The 18,407-nt window shown below is 47.7% G+C and overlaps 6 protein-coding genes and 1 pseudogene across 6 annotated transcripts; all 7 read left to right on the forward strand.

Annotated features, from left to right (window-relative positions):
• Positions 1–2,253: 2,253 nt before the first annotated feature.
• On the forward strand, positions 2,254–3,508 carry LOC136544599 (peroxidase 2-like; the record flags this gene model as incomplete). The annotated part of the gene is made up of 2 exons (XM_066536702.1): positions 2,254–2,601; positions 2,695–3,508. Coding segments are annotated over 2 exons (1,110 nt in total), but the record flags the coding sequence as incomplete, so codon positions are not given.
• A 239-nt stretch (positions 3,509–3,747) lies between these two features.
• LOC136544600 (peroxidase 2-like) lies at positions 3,748–5,285 on the forward strand. The gene is made up of 2 exons (XM_066536703.1): positions 3,748–3,759; positions 4,551–5,285. The coding sequence occupies exons 1-2, from the start codon at positions 3,748–3,750 to the stop codon at positions 5,283–5,285; spliced, it is 747 nt and encodes a 248-aa protein (XP_066392800.1).
• Positions 5,286–5,576: 291 nt separating this feature from the next.
• Positions 5,577–7,112, forward strand: LOC136544601 (peroxidase 2-like). The gene is made up of 2 exons (XM_066536704.1): positions 5,577–5,588; positions 6,378–7,112. The coding sequence occupies exons 1-2, from the start codon at positions 5,577–5,579 to the stop codon at positions 7,110–7,112; spliced, it is 747 nt and encodes a 248-aa protein (XP_066392801.1).
• Positions 7,113–7,403: 291 nt separating this feature from the next.
• Positions 7,404–8,940, forward strand: LOC136544602 (peroxidase 2-like; annotated as a pseudogene).
• Positions 8,941–9,282: 342 nt separating this feature from the next.
• On the forward strand, positions 9,283–10,767 carry LOC136544604 (peroxidase 2-like). The gene is made up of 2 exons (XM_066536705.1): positions 9,283–9,315; positions 10,033–10,767. The coding sequence occupies exons 1-2, from the start codon at positions 9,283–9,285 to the stop codon at positions 10,765–10,767; spliced, it is 768 nt and encodes a 255-aa protein (XP_066392802.1).
• A 291-nt stretch (positions 10,768–11,058) lies between these two features.
• LOC136544605 (peroxidase 2-like) lies at positions 11,059–12,594 on the forward strand. The gene is made up of 2 exons (XM_066536706.1): positions 11,059–11,070; positions 11,860–12,594. Exons 1-2 carry the CDS (start codon positions 11,059–11,061, stop codon positions 12,592–12,594), a joined length of 747 nt encoding a protein of 248 aa, XP_066392803.1.
• A 291-nt stretch (positions 12,595–12,885) lies between these two features.
• On the forward strand, positions 12,886–14,422 carry LOC136544606 (peroxidase 2-like). The gene is made up of 2 exons (XM_066536707.1): positions 12,886–12,897; positions 13,688–14,422. Exons 1-2 carry the CDS (start codon positions 12,886–12,888, stop codon positions 14,420–14,422), a joined length of 747 nt encoding a protein of 248 aa, XP_066392804.1.
• Positions 14,423–18,407: the final 3,985 nt, after the last annotated feature.

Here is an 18,407-nt window from a genome sequence, read left to right on the forward strand (position 1 = left end):
CCACAAGAGCATCCTACATGTATTCCCACTTTAAGAATGGTGAGGCTATGTATTTAATTATTTTGAGTAGATCAAATAATGAACCAGCATGCTAAGTTTTCTCATAACAATGTTTGCTTCAGCAAGTATTACTGTCTGAGACAGTTGCATAAGAAAAAACAAGTGTTAACTTGCATAGTACTTCTCAACAATCTGGACTTTATATATCTTGAGAAAACGTGTTGCTACTCTGACACGAATGCAAGTGTTGCTTCAGAAAGGTATTTTTACAATATTACTACCTTTATTGACTCCTGTAGAATTCAATTGGAAAGATAAAGTTTATAGTGCAATCAATGTATTTCTTCTAAATATAATTGAAAGACAGTAGTCATTCATGCGAACATTTCTATTACTGTTGTGTAAAATATAATTGGAAGGGAATAGTAAACTAAATAAATCTTGCGTAAACCAATAATATCCTTGGAACTATTACTGTTGCCTGCTTAGATTTTTGGACCAGTTTAATCTTGTATCGCACAAAGAAAAACGTGTGTGCATTCTCAACAACATTCTAAGTACTAATAGCCCCATAAAACATATATTTCAGTTTTTGAGCAAGCATCGATGAATGAAGTTTAGTAAAGAAAGTTGAATGTCACAGTTGATAAAACATTCTGCGCTGCAGAACTTATCCAAGTCACAGCGCTCTGAAGTCATTTCATCGAACAATCTAGTGGCGTACCGAAGCAGCTGCAGCAGGAAAGGGGACAAGGCGACAATGGAATTGATGGAGGTCTTTGCCGAGGATGGCAATCGAGCGCGGAGGCGAGGTGAATCTGGGCGGCCATTGGCCCGCGCCTTACCTCCGCCGTGGTTGCCCCGGTCGAAGAAGACCTCGACGCCCTGGCCGTGGATGCGGACGAGCACCTTGTGCGGGTCGACCTCGCCGCTGAGCGAGGTGATGCGGAAGACGTCGTGGGTCATGCGCCCTTGATCGACGAGCGCGCTAGGGTCCATCTCGCTGCCCCAGAGATCGCCGGCGAGGCGGTGCAGGATGCGGTGCGCGTAATTCGGGATCCAGTCTATGCTGGTGCTCCGCTCCAGCGCGGGCGCGGGAGCGGGAGCCGCGGCCTCCGCGCGCGGTGGCTGGTCGACGACGTCCATCGGCCGCGCGCTGAGGAGGAAGGAGGAGGCGGCGACCTGATGAGTCGCGCGCCGGGTGGCCCGAGGTGAAGGCGACGAGTTTTTGGGTCGCGAGACTTCGTGTGGTTTCGGGTCTGTTTCGAAGCGGGTAGGACCCGAACTGATTGCATCGAACGGCCCTTGTCGCGAGCTGCCTCGATCCAACCGTTACCGGGCTAACGGGCGACGTGGCCCTATTGGGCGCCCGCGGTTTGGTAGCAGGATTCGTTTTAAGAGATACTGTTAACTCGACAGTCAGTGCGCCACTCTCGTGTCTGTTTCTTTCTTTCTCCCAAGTGGCATATACACATGCACGATCTTAAGCTGATCTTCGAATAGAGGAAGGTTAGTTTCTCTTGTGAACCTTATCTATTCTCTCACCATATTTCAGTTCAGCAGAACTCGTGAATTTGGCAGAAATCAACGCTCACCTCCACACTCTGGCACATGCGTCGACATTGTTTATTTCCATCTGCATCATCTCTCAATTAATGTTAGCTGAAATACTGAACGAAACACGAACAGAGCACTACCTCACAGCCCCAGGCAGCTCGTGCGAAGAAGTCAAGAAGACGGAGGACTGAGGAGCTAGCGTCTCTGCCACCCCGATGGAGTCTAGATATCATATTCATATTACCAAATAATTCAAGTTGTCACTTGTCTTGTCAGCAGTGTGCCTGCAGCATGTTGCTAACTGAAACCATTTTGACTCGCGCCACCAACCAGCACCAAATAAACATCAGATCTATTGTTGGGAAATGGGAATGTGACTGGAACCGGAGGAAGCTTATCCTTGCATTGAGTTCCAGGCATATGGATCCTGCAAGATGGTCTGACACGTACTGGCAGCTAGCCACAAAGTCAGCAGCTGAGCTGTGTCTGTTTGGTTTCAATATCAGTTCAGAAAACGATGAACGCCGAGTTGTGTTTGGTTTTAGAAATTGCCGAGTTGTGTCCATGCAGCATGTTGGTACATGTTCCCGGCGCGTGCATCCCGGGCTGGTCTGAAGCGGCACCTAACAGCCCTCGATCTGACTTCCGGTTCCGGGTGTCTATAAATTGACGTGTTGTTTGTTACGTACTCATCACTCACTGCTCACTGCACTAACAGCAGCAGAAAAGATGGCTAGGCTGGGCATCCTCGTCTTGGTTGCGCTGCTCGCCGCCGCCACTGCTCAAGCGCAAGGGTCCTATGCTGCTCCTCCTGCAACGAGCCCGGCGAGCGCCCCCGTGCCGGTGCCGGTGCCGCCCAGCCCAAGCCCACCAGCCCAAGCTCCACCACCGGCTTCTGCTCCAAAGCTGAGTTTTGGCTTCTACAAGCGCTCGTGCCCTTACGCCGAGGAAATCGTCAGGGAGGCCGTGAGGAACGCCACCAACGTCAACCCCGGCCTCGGCGCCGGCCTCATCCGCATGGCCTTCCACGACTGCTTCGTCCAGGTATGTGAACCAATGCTTCCAAAATTTCGCCGTGCATGAATGCAATGCATTGCCTTGACGCGCGTGCTACCACGCACGTATCTGTTGTTGCAGGGCTGTGACGGCTCAGTGCTGCTCGACCCGACGCCGGCGAACCCCCGGCCGGAGAAGCTGGGCCCGCCAAACTTCCCCAGCCTGCGCGGCTTCGACGTGGTGGACGCGGCCAAGGCGGCGCTCGAGAAGGCCTGCCCGGGAGTCGTCTCCTGCGCCGACGTCGTCCAGTTCGCCGCCCGCGACGCAGTCTTCTTCCTCAGCGGCTCCAAGGTCTTCTACAGCCTCAAGGGGGGACGCTTCGACGGCAGCGTGTCCTTCGAGAACGAGACGCTCAGGTTCCTGCCGCCGCCGTTCTTCAACCTCTCCCAGCTCATCCAGAGCTTCAAGGTCAAAGGCATGAGCGTCGACGACCTCGTCGTACTCTCCGGCGCCCACACCATCGGCCACTCCCACTGCTCCTCCTTCTCCGACCGCATCTCCACGCCGCCCTCCGACATGAACCCTCGCCTCGCCACCGTACTCAAGAAGCAGTGCCCGGCCCACCCCAACTTCACCAACGACCCCACGGTGGTGCAGGACGTCGTCACCCCCAACACGCTGGACAACCAGTACTACAAGAACGCGTTAAATCACAACGTGCTATTCATCTCCGACGCGGCCCTTCTCAACTCGACGGAGACGGCGAAGAAGGTGATCGAGAACGCTTTCATCCGTGGAAGGTGGGAGAGGAAGTTCGCCAAGGCGATGGTGAAGATGTCGCTCCTCGACATCAAGACTGCCGCCAACGGAGAGATCCGGAAGAACTGCCACGTGGTCAACTAGCGTTAGATTTGTTTCCCCGTCATAAGTACAAGTGCTTTGTTTGATTTGATTCTTCGTTGCATCCAGATATATGTCTGGTTGGTTTTTTGGTATTGAGTTGGCATAAGATATGATGTGCTCGATTAGAGATCAGATGATTCAATAAATTAATTAAGTTCCTAGTTCTTTTTTGGCTGAACCTCAATGCTCCATTTTTTAGACTGAATTGTGATCAATGGGCTGATTTTACAAATAATGCAAACTAATGACACCTGATACATGTGGTAAACCTCAGAGGTCAATTGCGTATACATGCCTGTGGCAGTAATAATATAGTAGCCCACTCTTTTCTTTTGAACGGTAATGGCAAGTGTTCTGCCTTTTCATTGGATCGGAGTAAGAAAAAGAGTGCAACTACAAAGCCTCGGAAAAGTTGCTATGATCTGTGAGCTATGGAAAAGTTGATGTTTTTTTTACAACGACACTTAAAAGAGTATCCCATATCTGATATATATTGGGGAAAACAAAGACTGATACAGAACCTGGATAATAAGACATAAAATGACCTCTAAAAAATAAGAGTACATAATAAAAACAAATTGGTCTTCTTCTTCGTATGATCATCCACCGCTTGCCGGAGCTCGAAAATCGCACTAAATAGATGGTAAGGAAATGGAACACTTGCAAACAACCTCGCCAAATATGGCTTTGAAGACCTCAAAAGCCACTCACTGCTGACAACGAGATCTACTACCCACTGAATGAATATCGGCTGTAGGAACCTCCAAGGAACACATGCTTGCAATTCTTCACCATCAGAACAAATTGTTGAAAATACCAGACCTTGTTGTCGAACAGATCAAAAGAAGATGTCGAGATCATCCCATTGAAAGTCATAGCCAACTGCTTCCTAAGATAAACTCACCAATTGTCAAGATCTGAAGAGCAACAGATCTGACAAACTATGCTCTCACTAGCCCTTCGCCGATGCTAGATCGAATGTCGTTGAGGTAGAGAGAGGCATGAGAGATCTTATTCCAAAGCGTCATCGTCGCCACCACCTCGTCAATGACACCAGAAACCAAATACTACGAGAAACATTGGAACAAACCTAGATCTACAAAGCGAACCCCCGCCCGGAGAAGCTGGGCCCGCCAAACTTCCCCAGCCTGCGCGGCTTCGACGTGGTGGACGCGGCCAAGGCGGCTCTCGAGAAGGCCTGCTCGGGAGTCGTCTCCTGCGCCGACGTCGTCCAGTTCGCCGCCCGCGACGCAGTCTTCTTCCTCAGCGGCTCCAAGGTCTTTTATAGCCTCAAGGGGGGACGCTTCGACGGCAGCGTGTCCTTCGAGAATGAGACGCTCAGGTTCCTGCCGCCGCCGTTCTTCAACCTCTCCCAGCTCATCCAGAGCTTCAAGGTCAAAGGCATGAGCGTTGACGACCTCGTCGTACTCTCCGGCGCCCACACCATCGGCCACTCCCACTGCTCCTCCTTCTCCGACCGCATCTCCACGCCGCCCTCCGACATGAACCCTCGCCTCGCCACCGTACTCAAGAAGCAGTGCCCGGCCCACCCCAACTTCACCAACGACCCCACGGTGGTGCAGGACGTCGTCACCCCCAACACGCTGGACAACCAGTACTACAAGAACGCGTTAAATCACAACGTGCTATTCATCTCCGACGCGGCCCTTCTCAACTCGACGGAGACGGCGAAGAAGGTGATCGAGAACGCTTTCATCCGTGGAAGGTGGGAGAGGAAGTTCGCCAAGGCGATGGTGAAGATGTCGCTCCTCGACATCAAGACTGCCGCCAACGGAGAGATCCGGAAGAACTGCCACGTGGTCAACTAGCGTTAGATTTGTTTCCTCGTCATAAGTACAAGTGCTTTGTTTGATTTGATTCTTCGTTGCATCTAGATATATGTCTGGTTGGTTTTTTGGTATTGAGTTGGCATAAGATATGATGTGCTCGATTAGAGATCAGATGATTCAATAAATTAATTAAGTTCCTAGTTCTTTTTTGGCTGAACCTCAATGCTCCATTTTTTAGACTGAATTGTGATCAATGGGCTGATTTTACAAATAATGCAAACTAATGACACCTGATACATGTGGTAAACCTCAGAGGTCAATTGCGTATACATGCCTGTGGCAGTAATAATATAGTAGCCCACTCTTTTCTTTTGAACGGTAATGGCAAGTGTTCTGCCTTTTCATTGGATCGGAGTAAGAAAAAGAGTGCAACTACAAAGCCTCGAAAAAGTTGCTATGATCTGTGAGCTATGGAAAAGTTGATGTTTTTTTACAACGACACTTAAAAGAGTATCCCATATCTGATATATATTGGGGAAAACAAAGACTGATACAGAACCTGGATAATAAGACATAAAATGACCTCTAAAAATAAGAGTACATAATAAAAACAAATTGGTCTTCTTCTTCGTATGATCATCCACCGCTTGCCGGAGCTCGAAAATCGCACTAAATAGATGGTAAGTAAATGGAACACTTGCAAACAACCTCGCCAAATATGGCTTTGAAGACCGCAAAAGCCACTCACTGCTGACAACGAGATCTACTACCCACTGAATGAATATCGGCTGTAGGAACCTCCAAGGAACACATGCTTGCAATTCTTCACCATCAGAACAGATTGTTGAAAATACCAGACCTTGTTGTCGAACATATCAAAAGAAGATGTCGAGATCATCCCATTGAAAGTCATAGCCAACTGCTTCCTAAGATAAACACACCAATTGTCAAGATATGAAGAGCAACAGATCTGACAAACTATGCTCTCACTAGCCCTTCGCCGATGCTAGATCGAATGTCGTTGAGGTAGAGAGAGGCATGAGAGATCTTATTCCAAAGCGTCATCGTCGCCACCACCTCGTCAATGACACCAGAAACCAAATACTACGAGAAACATTGGAACAAACCTAGATCTACAAAGCGAACCCCCGCCCGGAGAAGCTGGGCCCGCCAAACTTCCCCAGCCTGCGCGGCTTCGACGTGGTGGACGCGGCCAAGGCGGCTCTCGAGAAGGCCTGCTCGGGAGTCGTCTCCTGCGCCGACGTCGTCCAGTTCGCCGCCCGCGACGCAGTCTTCTTCCTCAGCGGCTCCAAGGTCTTTTATAGCCTCAAGGGGGGACGCTTCGACGGCAGCGTGTCCTTCGAGAATGAGACGCTCAGGTTCCTGCCGCCGCCGTTCTTCAACCTCTCCCAGCTCATCCAGAGCTTCAAGGTCAAAGGCATGAGCGTTGACGACCTCGTCGTACTCTCCGGCGCCCACACCATCGGCCACTCCCACTGCTCCTCCTTCTCCGACCGCATCTCCACGCCGCCCTCCGACATGAACCCTCGCCTCGCCACCGTACTCAAGAAGCAGTGCCCGGCCCACCCCAACTTCACCAACGACCCCACGGTGGTGCAGGACGTCGTCACCCCCAACACGCTGGACAACCAGTACTACAAGAACGCGTTAAATCACAACGTGCTATTCATCTCCGACGCGGCCCTTCTCAACTCGACGGAGACGGCGAAGAAGGTGATCGAGAACGCTTTCATCCGTGGAAGGTGGGAGAGGAAGTTCGCCAAGGCGATGGTGAAGATGTCGCTCCTCGACATCAAGACTGCCGCCAACGGAGAGATCCGGAAGAACTGCCACGTGGTCAACTAGCGTTAGATTTGTTTCCTCGTCATAAGTACAAGTGCTTTGTTTGATTTGATTCTTCGTTGCATCTAGATATATGTCTGGTTGGTTTTTTGGTATTGAGTTGGCATAAGATATGATGTGCTCGATTAGAGATCAGATGATTCAATAAATTAATTAAGTTCCTAGTTCTTTTTTGGCTGAACCTCAATGCTCCATTTTTTAGACTGAATTGTGATCAATGGGCTGATTTTACAAATAATGCAAACTAATGACACCTGATACATGTGGTAAACCTCAGAGGTCAATTGCGTATACATGCCTGTGGCAGTAATAATATAGTAGCCCACTCTTTTCTTTTGAACGGTAATGGCAAGTGTTCTGCCTTTTCATTGGATCGGAGTAAGAAAAAGAGTGCAACTACAAAGCCTCGAAAAAGTTGCTATGATCTGTGAGCTATGGAAAAGTTGATGTTTTTTTACAACGACACTTAAAAGAGTATCCCATATCTGATATATATTGGGGAAAACAAAGACTGATACAGAACCTGGATAATAAGACATAAAATGACCTCTAAAAATAAGAGTACATAATAAAAACAAATTGGTCTTCTTCTTCGTATGATCATCCACCGCTTGCCGGAGCTCGAAAATCGCACTAAATAGATGGTAAGTAAATGGAACACTTGCAAACAACCTCGCCAAATATGGCTTTGAAGACCGCAAAAGCCACTCACTGCTGACAACGAGATCTACTACCCACTGAATGAATATCGGCTGTAGGAACCTCCAAGGAACACATGCTTGCAATTCTTCACCATCAGAACAGATTGTTGAAAATACCAGACCTTGTTGTCGAACATATCAAAAGAAGATGTCGAGATCATCCCATTGAAAGTCATAGCCAACTGCTTCCTAAGATAAACACACCAATTGTCAAGATATGAAGAGCAACAGATCTGACAAACTATGCTCTCACTAGCCCTTCGCCGATGCTAGATCGAATGTCGTTGAGGTAGAGAGAGGCATGAGAGATCTTATTCCAAAGCGTCATCGTCGCCACCACCTCGTCAATGACACCAGAAACAAAATACTACGAGAAACATTGGAACAAACCTAGATCTACAAAGCGAACCCCCGCCCGGAGAAGCTGGGCCCGCCAAACTTCCCCAGCCTGCGCGGCTTCGACGTGGTGGACGCGGCCAAGGCGGCTCTCGAGAAGGCCTGCTCGGGAGTCGTCTCCTGCGCCGACGTCGTCCAGTTCGCCGCCCGCGACGCAGTCTTCTTCCTCAGCGGCTCCAAGGTCTTTTATAGCCTCAAGGGGGGACGCTTCGACGGCAGCGTGTCCTTCGAGAATGAGACGCTCAGGTTCCTGCCGCCGCCGTTCTTCAACCTCTCCCAGCTCATCCAGAGCTTCAAGGTCAAAGGCATGAGCGTTGACGACCTCGTCGTACTCTCCGGCGCCTACACCATCGGCCACTCCCACTGCTCCTCCTTCTCCGACCGCATCTCCACGCCGCCCTCCGACATGAACCCTCGCCTCGCCACCGTACTCAAGAAGCAGTGCCCGGCCCACCCCAACTTCACCAACGACCCCACGGTGGTGCAGGACGTCGTCACCCCCCAACACGCTGGACAACCAGTACTACAAGAACGCGTTAAATCACAACGTGCTATTCATCTCCGACGCGGCCCTTCTCAACTCGACGGAGACGGCGAAGAAGGTGATCGAGAACGCTTTCATCCGTGGAAGGTGGGAGAGGAAGTTCGCCAAGGCGATGGTGAAGATGTCGCTCCTCGACATCAAGACTGCCGCCAACGGAGAGATCCGGAAGAACTGCCACGTGGTCAACTAGCGTTAGATTTGTTTCCTCGTCATAAGTACAAGTGCTTTGTTTGATTTGATTCTTCGTTGCATCTAGATATATGTCTGGTTGGTTTTTTGGTATTGAGTTGGCATAAGATATGATGTGCTCGATTAGAGATCAGATGATTCAATAAATTAATTATGTTCCTAGTTCTTTTTTGGCTGAACCTCAATGCTCCATTTTTTAGACTGAATTGTGATCAATGGGCTGATTTTACAAATAATGCAAACTAATGACACCTGATACATGTGGTAAACCTCAGAGGTCAATTGCATATACATGCCTGTGGCAGTAATAATATAGTAGCCCACTCTTTTCTTTTGAACGGTAATGGCAAGTGTTCTGCCTTTTCATTGGATCGGAGTAAGAAAAAGAGTGCAACTACAAAGCCTCGAAAAAGTTGCTATGATCTGTGAGCTATGGAAAAGTTGATGTTTTTTTACAACGACACTTAAAAGAGTATCCCATATCTGATATATATTGGGGAAAACAAAGACTGATACAGAACCTGGATAATAAGACATAAAATGACCTCTAAAAATAAGAGTACATAATAAAAACAAATTGGTCTTCTTCTTCGTATGATCATCCACCGCTTGCCGGAGCTCGAAAATCGCACTAAATAGATGGTAAGTAAATGGAACACTTGCAAACAACCTCGCCAAATATGGCTTTGAAGACCGCAAAAGCCACTCACTGCTGACAACGAGATCTACTACCCACTGAATGAATATCGGCTGTAGGAACCTCCAAGGAACACATGCTTGCAATTCTTCACCATCAGAACAGATTGTTGAAAATACCAGACCTTGTTGTCGAACATATCAAAAGAAGATGTCGAGATCATCCCATTGAAAGTCATAGCCAACTGCTTCCTAAGATAAACACACCAATTGTCAAGATATGAAGAGCAACAGATCTGACAAACTATGCTCTCACTAGCCCTTCGCCGATGCTAGATCGAATGTCGTTGAGGTAGAGAGAGGCATGAGAGATCTTATTCCAAAGCGTCATCGTCGCCACCACCTCGTCAATGACACCAGAAACCAAATACTACGAGAAACATTGGAACAAACCTAGATCTACAAAGCGAACCCCCGCCCAGAGAAGCTGGGCCCGCCAAACTTCCCCAGCCTGCGCGGCTTCGACGTGGTGGACGCGGCCAAGGCGGCTCTCGAGAAGGCCTGCTCGGGAGTCGTCTCCTGCGCCGACGTCGTCCAGTTCGCCGCCCGCGACGCAGTCTTCTTCCTCAGCGGCTCCAAGGTCTTTTATAGCCTCAAGGGGGGACGCTTCGACGGCAGCGTGTCCTTCGAGAATGAGACGCTCAGGTTCCTGCCGCCGCCGTTCTTCAACCTCTCCCAGCTCATCCAGAGCTTCAAGGTCAAAGGCATGAGCGTTGACGACCTCGTCGTACTCTCCGGCGCCCACACCATCGGCCACTCCCACTGCTCCTCCTTCTCCGACCGCATCTCCACGCCGCCCTCCGACATGAACCCTCGCCTCGCCACCGTACTCAAGAAGCAGTGCCCGGCCCACCCCAACTTCACCAACGACCCCACGGTGGTGCAGGACGTCGTCACCCCCAACACGCTGGACAACCAGTACTACAAGAACGCGTTAAATCACAACGTGCTATTCATCTCCGACGCGGCCCTTCTCAACTCGACGGAGACGGCGAAGAAGGTGATCGAGAACGCTTTCATCCGTGGAAGGTGGGAGAGGAAGTTCGCCAAGGCGATGGTGAAGATGTCGCTCCTCGACATCAAGACTGCCGCCAACGGAGAGATCCGGAAGAACTGCCACGTGGTCAACTAGCGTTAGATTTGTTTCCTCGTCATAAGTACAAGTGCTTTGTTTGATTTGATTCTTCGTTGCATCTAGATATATGTCTGGTTGGTTTTTTGGTATTGAGTTGGCATAAGATATGATGTGCTCGATTAGAGATCAGATGATTCAATAAATTAATTAAGTTCCTAGTTCTTTTTTGGCTGAACCTCAATGCTCCATTTTTTAGACTGAATTGTGATCAATGGGCTGATTTTACAAATAATGCAAACTAATGACACCTGATACATGTGGTAAACCTCAGAGGTCAATTGCGTATACATGCCTGTGGCAGTAATAATATAGTAGCCCACTCTTTTCTTTTGAACGGTAATGGCAAGTGTTCTGCCTTTTCATTGGATCGGAGTAAGAAAAAGAGTGCAACTACAAAGCCTCGAAAAAGTTGCTATGATCTGTGAGCTATGGAAAAGTTGATGTTTTTTTACAACGACACTTAAAAGAGTATCCCATATCTGATATATATTGGGGAAAACAAAGACTGATACAGAACCTGGATAATAAGACATAAAATGACCTCTAAAAATAAGAGTACATAATAAAAACAAATTGGTCTTCTTCTTCGTATGATCATCCACCGCTTGCCGGAGCTCGAAAATCGCACTAAATAGATGGTAAGTAAATGGAACACTTGCAAACAACCTCGCCAAATATGGCTTTGAAGACCGCAAAAGCCACTCACTGCTGACAACGAGATCTACTACCCACTGAATGAATATCGGCTGTAGGAACCTCCAAGGAACACATGCTTGCAATTCTTCACCATCAGAACAGATTGTTGAAAATACCAGACCTTGTTGTCGAACATATCAAAAGAAGATGTCGAGATCATCCCATTGAAAGTCATAGCCAACTGCTTCCTAAGATAAACACACCAATTGTCAAGATATGAAGAGCAACAGATCTGACAAACTATGCTCTCACTAGCCCTTCGCCGATGCTAGATCGAATGTCGTTGAGGTAGAGAGAGGCATGAGAGATCTTATTCCAAAGCGTCATCGTCGCCACCACCTCGTCAATGACACCAGAAACCAAATACTACGAGAAACATTGGAACAAACCTAGATCTACAAAGCGAACCCCCGCCCGAAGAAGCTGGGCCCGCCAAACTTCCCCAGCCTGCGCGGCTTCGACGTGGTGGACGCGGCCAAGGCGGCGCTCGAGAAGGCCTGCTCGGGAGTCGTCTCCTGCGCCGACGTCGTCCAGTTCGCCGCCCGCGACGTAGTCTTCTTCCTCAGCGGCTCCAAGGTCTTCTATAGCCTCAAGGGGGGACGCTTCGACGGCAGCGTGTCCTTCGAGAATGAGACGCTCAGGTTCCTGCCGCCGCCGTTCTTCAACCTCTCCCAGCTCATCCAGAGCTTCAAGGTCAAAGGCATGAGCGTCGACGACCTCGTCGTACTCTCCGGCGCCCACACCATCGGCCACTCCCACTGCTCCTCCTTCTCCGACCGCATCTCCACGCCGCCCTCCGACATGAACCCTCGCCTCGCCACCGTACTCAAGAAGCAGTGCCCGGCCCACCCCAACTTCACCAACGACCCCACGGTGGTGCAGGACGTCGTCACCCCCAACACGCTGGACAACCAGTACTACAAGAACGCGTTAAATCACAACGTGCTATTCATCTCCGACGCGGCCCTTCTCAACTCGACGGAGACGGCGAAGAAGGTGATCGAGAACGCTTTCATCCGTGGAAGGTGGGAGAGGAAGTTTGCCAAGGCGATGGTGAAGATGTCGCTCCTCGACATCAAGACTGCCGCCAACGGAGAGATCCGGAAGAACTGCCACGTGGTCAACTAGCGTTAGATTTGTTTCCTCGTCATAAGTACAAGTGCTTTGTTTGATTTGATTCTTCGTTGCATCCAGATATATGTCTGGTTGGTTTTTTGGTATTGAGTTGGCATAAGATATGATGTGCTCGATTAGAGATCAGATGATTCAATAAATTAATTAAGTTCCTAGTTCTTTTTTGGCTGAACCTCAATGCTCCATTTTTTAGACTGAATTGTGATCAATGGGCTGATTTTACAAATAATGCAAACTAATGACACCTGATACATGTGGTAAACCTCAGAGGTCAATTGCGTATACATGCCTGTGGCAGTAATAATATAGTAGCCCACTCTTTTCTTTTGAACGGTAATGGCAAGTGTTCTGCCTTTTCATTGGATCGGAGTAAGAAAAAGAGTGCAACTACAAAGCCTCGAAAAAGTTGCTATGATCTGTGAGCTATGGAAAAGTTGATGTTTTTTTACAACGACACTTAAAAGAGTATCCCATATCTGATATATATTGGGGAAAACAAAGACTGATACAGAACCTGGATAATAAGACATAAAATGACCTCTAAAAAATAAGAGTACATAATAAAAACAAATTGGTCTTCTTCTTCGTATGATCATCCACCGCTTGCCGGAGCTCGAAAATCGCACTAAATAGATGGTAAGTAAATGGAACACTTGCAAACAACCTCGCCAAATATGGCTTTGAAGACCGCAAAAGCCACTCACTGCTGACAACGAGATCTACTACCCACTGAATGAATATCGGCTGTAGGAACCTCCAAGGAACACATGCTTGCAATTCTTCACCATCAGAACAGATTGTTGAAAATACCAGACCTTGTTGTCGAACAGATCAAAAGAAGATGTCGAGATCATCCCATTGAAAGTCATAGCCAACTGCTTCCTAAGATAAACTCACCAATTGTCAAGATCTGAAGAGCAACAGATCTGACAAACTATGCTCTCACTAGCCCTTCGCCGATGCTAGATCGAATGTCGTTGAGGTAGAGAGAGGCATGAGAGATCTTATTCCAAAGCGTCATCGTCGCCACCACCTCGTCAATGACACCAGAAACCAAATACTACGAGAAACATTGGAACAAACCTAGATCTACAAAGCGAAACCCCACCTGGAGAAGCTGGGCCCGCCAAACTTCCCCAGCCTACGTGGCTTCGACGTGGTGGACGCGGCCAAGGCGGCGCTCGAGAAGGCCTGCCCGGGAGTCGTCTCCTGTGCCGACGTCGTCCAGTTCGCCGCCCGCGACGCAGTCTTCTTCCTCAGCGGCTCCAAGGTCTTCTACAGCCTCAAGGGGGGACGCTTCGACGGCAGCGTGTCCTTCGAGAACGAGACGCTCAGGTTCCTGCCGCCGCCGTTCTTCAACCTCTCCCAGCTCATCCAGAGCTTCAAGGTCAAAGGCATGAGCGTCGACGACCTCGTCGTACTCTCCGGCGCCCACACCATCGGCCACTCCCACTGCTCCTCCTTCTCCGACCGCATCTCCACGCCGCCGTCCGACATGAACCCTCGCCTCACCACCGTACTCAAGAAGCAGTGCCCGGCCCACCCCAACTTCACCAACGACCCCACGGTGGTGCAGGACGTCGTCACCCCCAACACGCTGGACAACCAGTACTACAAGAACGCGTTAAATCACAACGTGCTATTCATCTCCGACGCGGCCCTTCTCAACTCGACGGAGACGGCGACGAAGGTGATCGAGAACGCTTTCATCCGTGGAAGGTGGGAGAGGAAGTTCGCCAAGGCGATGGTGAAGATGTCGCTCCTCGACATCAAGACTGCCGCCAACGGAGAGATCCGGAAGAACTGCCACGTGGTCAACTAGCGTTAGATTTGTTTCCTCGTCATAAGTACAAGTGCTTTGTTTGATTTGATTCTTCGTTGCATCCAGATATATGTCTGGTTGGTTTTTTGGTATTGAGTTGGCATAAGATATGATGTGCTCGATTAGAGATCAGATGATTCAATAAATTAATTAAGTTCCTAGTTCTTTTTTGGCTGAACCTCAATGCTCCATTTTTTAGACTGAATTGTGATCAATGGGCTGATTTTACAAATAATGCAAACTAATGACACCTGATACATGTGGTAAACCTCAGAGGTCAATTGCGTATACATGCCTGTGGCAGTAATAATATAGTAGCCCACTCTTTTCTTTTGAACGGTAATGGCAAGTGTTCTGCCTTTTCATTGGATCGGAGTAAGAAAAAGAGTGCAACTACAAAGCCTCGGAAAAGTTGCTATGGTCTGTGAGCTATGGAAAAGTTGATGTTTTTTTACAACGACACTTAAAAGAGTATCCCATATCTCATATATATTGGGGAAAACAAAGACTGATACAGAACCTGGATAATAAGACATAAAATGACCTCTAAAAAATAAGAGTACATAATAAAAACAAATTGGTCTTCTTCTTCGTATGATCATCCACCGCTTGCCGGAGCTCGAAAATCACACTAAATAGATGGTAAGGAAATGGAACACTTGCAAACAACCTCGCCAAATATGGCTTTGAAGACCGCAAAAGCCACTCACTGCTGACAACGAGATCTACTACCCACTGAATGAATATTGGCTGTAGGAACCTCCAAGGAACACATGCTTGCAATTCTTCACCATCAGAACAGACTGTTGAAAATACCAGACCTTGTTGTCGAACAGATCAAAAGAAGATGTCGAGATCATCACATTGAAAGTCACTGCGAATTGCTTCCTAAGATAAACTCACCAATTGTCAAGATCTGAAGAGCAACAGATCTGACAAACTATGCTCTCACTAGCCCTTCGCCGATGCTAGATCGAATGTCATTGAGGTAGAGAGAGGCATGAGAGATCTTATTCCAAAGCGTCATCGTCGCCACCACCTCGTCAATGACACCAGAAACCAAATACTACGAGAAACATTGGAACAAACCTAGATCTACAAAGAGGTCGGGTCCCCACTTCTCTAACCACCGGTGAGATCGTCGGTTGGGAGAGTTAAAGGATCTTACAATGCCTAGAGGGGTGAATAGGCATATCTAAAATTTTATAGCACAAACTAAAGTTCAGTGTCATCAACTATCGGAAGTCCCTATAGTTTGGGCTGGAACTTCCGATCGTCGGAAGTTCCGACGCAAATTGTTCGGGTGTTCCGACTCCTAGATGAACTATTAAATCAGTGCTAAAATGAACTTTGAGAATGAATTAGCTTACAACCCCACTTCCTAGTGGTTAGGTAATATAAAGATGTAGGATCACTCCCATGACGTTGAAATGTCATCACTCCGTAGATTAGGTCCAAACCCTAAGATATAGCTAGAGGAAGAAAGAGAACCAAGGACAAGTGTATTCAAACAATACAACATTAATAAGCACGCGAGAGAACGATTTATCCCGAGGTTTGGCAACCCCGCAAAAGATCTCCTACGTCCTCGTTGTTGAGGTGACCACAAAGATCGGAGTCTCTTCCACCTCCTTGGCTCTCTCAAGGAAACCACAAAGGTCACTTGAGTTCTTCACTAGAAATTAAGGGTAATACATACTTTCCAAGGCTCTTCCACAAGATGGACGCTCTTGGGCTGACGCGTAGCTGGCTAGGGGCAAAGCCCCAAGAGTAACAAATGCAAATCTAACCGGCTTGACGAAGAAATCAAGTGCCCAAGCTTGCTTAGATGATTTTCTCACTCAATCCACTCTCTCTTCACTCAAATCCTTGGAGAAATCGAAGTTAGGAGCAAAGGGGAGAGCAGAGGATAGCCTTGAATGCTTGGGAGCTGTTTTGACTGAAGTTAGGTCGTGAGTAATGAGTGGGTAACAGTTAGAAGAGAGAACAGAGTTATTTATACTTCAAGGCAAATTCTAACCTTTCATATCTACATCGAAAGTTCCAATCCAGATCACCGGAACTTTCGGCACCTATATTTTCGTACGATCAAGCATGATTAGGGGAGTTTGGGCGAACACAGCGTACACCGGAACTCCCGACGGCTACCGAGACTTCCGGCAGTCGGGACTTCCGACGCGTAGCCAGTGGTCAAGCAACCTGGAGGCTATGTCTGCAAGCGCTGGGACTTCAGACTTTTGCCAGGACTTCCGACTTTTGGAACTCCTAGGAAGCGTCAGAAGTTTCGACGACCAAAGTCATAGAAAACAAATTTTAAGTGTTCGTGAAGTGCTAGAGTCTCTCTTTTGATTTTAATTCGATACTTGAGCATTCTATCTTCCTCAGACCGCCTAAATTTGCATCCCTTTTAATAGTACGACAAATCTAAACTCAAAAACATAAGATAGATACGTGAAGAGCATTTGAGTTCGTCCGCCATTTAAACTTCAAGAATTGAGGGACACCATTTCATCTAGAACATCAATTTAATTCCTTCACGGGGCTAAAGCTGCAATATTTCTCATTAAAAACTCATTAGTCTCTAATTTGGATGTCATCAATATACCAAAACCCACACCGGGGGCAAATGCACTTTCAGAGAGAGGAGGGAGATCAATGCGGTTGCGGTAGAAGCTGGCGAGATGAGCAGTTTCCGCGTGGGGGAAGTTTTGCGGAGACGCAACTCCCAGTTGGGATTTGCGACGTTATATGGGAAAGTTGTTATGCGCGTTGTAGAAAAATTGTAAGCTGTTTGGGTAAAACAACTATGAAACCTACTCCGATCCTCTCTCTATCTCCCTTGGAACAACTAGCAGAAAGAAAGCCAAAAACATTGGAAAAGTAAAGTGAAAGTCAAAAATAGGGTTTAAGGTGTTGTGAAAATTGTACTACGTGAAAGCAATGACTTCTAGAAAACTACTTCTGATTCCACAGGTTTGGTTGGTGTTCTACTTTTTAGTAGCATAATCAATCTCTAAAAGCTGAACCAGACACAACCTTAATTTGGTGGAAGATCGAACTTGGCAAGATGCATGCTATGTACGATCCAAACACTACACAACCCGTGTATATGTCCATATGTTGTCAGGGATCCGTCATCACTGTGAACAATGTTAAGTGAATTATATTTCTAAAAATTTAAAGCAAGACACCTTAACCTATTAAAATGACTTCACCCATAAGCAAGAACTAACCTTAAAACTTCTACAAGAGCACACTAAAATGAGTCTATAGGGCCATCACACTATACCAAGTCCTTAGTCATAGGCGCACTGACAATATTATCCTTAGGAGCAAAAGAAGAGCCTGTGATCTAAGAACACACTACCATAGAAAAGATCCTAGATGTCACTCAAGTGTTACTTTCACACAAAACATAAACTAAGCACTAAGCAATATCAAGACATGATTAAAAATCAAGAACAAAGAAGAGGACAAAAGCTAACTAGATCTTTTTTCCATGGTGTCAAGCAGTTAGACCTACCCCTTAATATTCATGTTGGAGCACCTACTAAGCATTGAGCACCACACCCCCAACTGTTGAAGATGCCTCGCCTACATACTGGCCACGGGGTTCCAAAGGTTCAGTGGAAGGAAGACTCGCATCATACATGTACTGTTGTGCAGTTACATGTACGGACAGTCATCCTTCTTCTCCGGCAACACGTTGCTTCGGTCCAACATAAGCAAGTAGGCAGAACTAAGTGAACTTTTACTAACCAGCTAACATCTGATCCTCTAAGCAGGAGTGGATAGATCCTCTAAGGTAGAATCGGTGGCGGAGGGAGGGGGCCTGCACCCCCCTCCTCGCCGTGGAATGGATAATTTTGTTTGCATCATTAGTACTCTTTTTGATGAGGTAGGCCGACGATGTGATGCAAAGTAAGGAGTGAGCAAGGACTAAAGTACATATATACTCCAATCTAAAGATGGCAACGGGCAGTAA

Source organism: Miscanthus floridulus, chromosome 3 (genome assembly GCF_019320115.1).
Source record: "Miscanthus floridulus cultivar M001 chromosome 3, ASM1932011v1, whole genome shotgun sequence".
NCBI lineage: Eukaryota > Viridiplantae > Streptophyta > Magnoliopsida > Poales > Poaceae > Miscanthus > Miscanthus floridulus.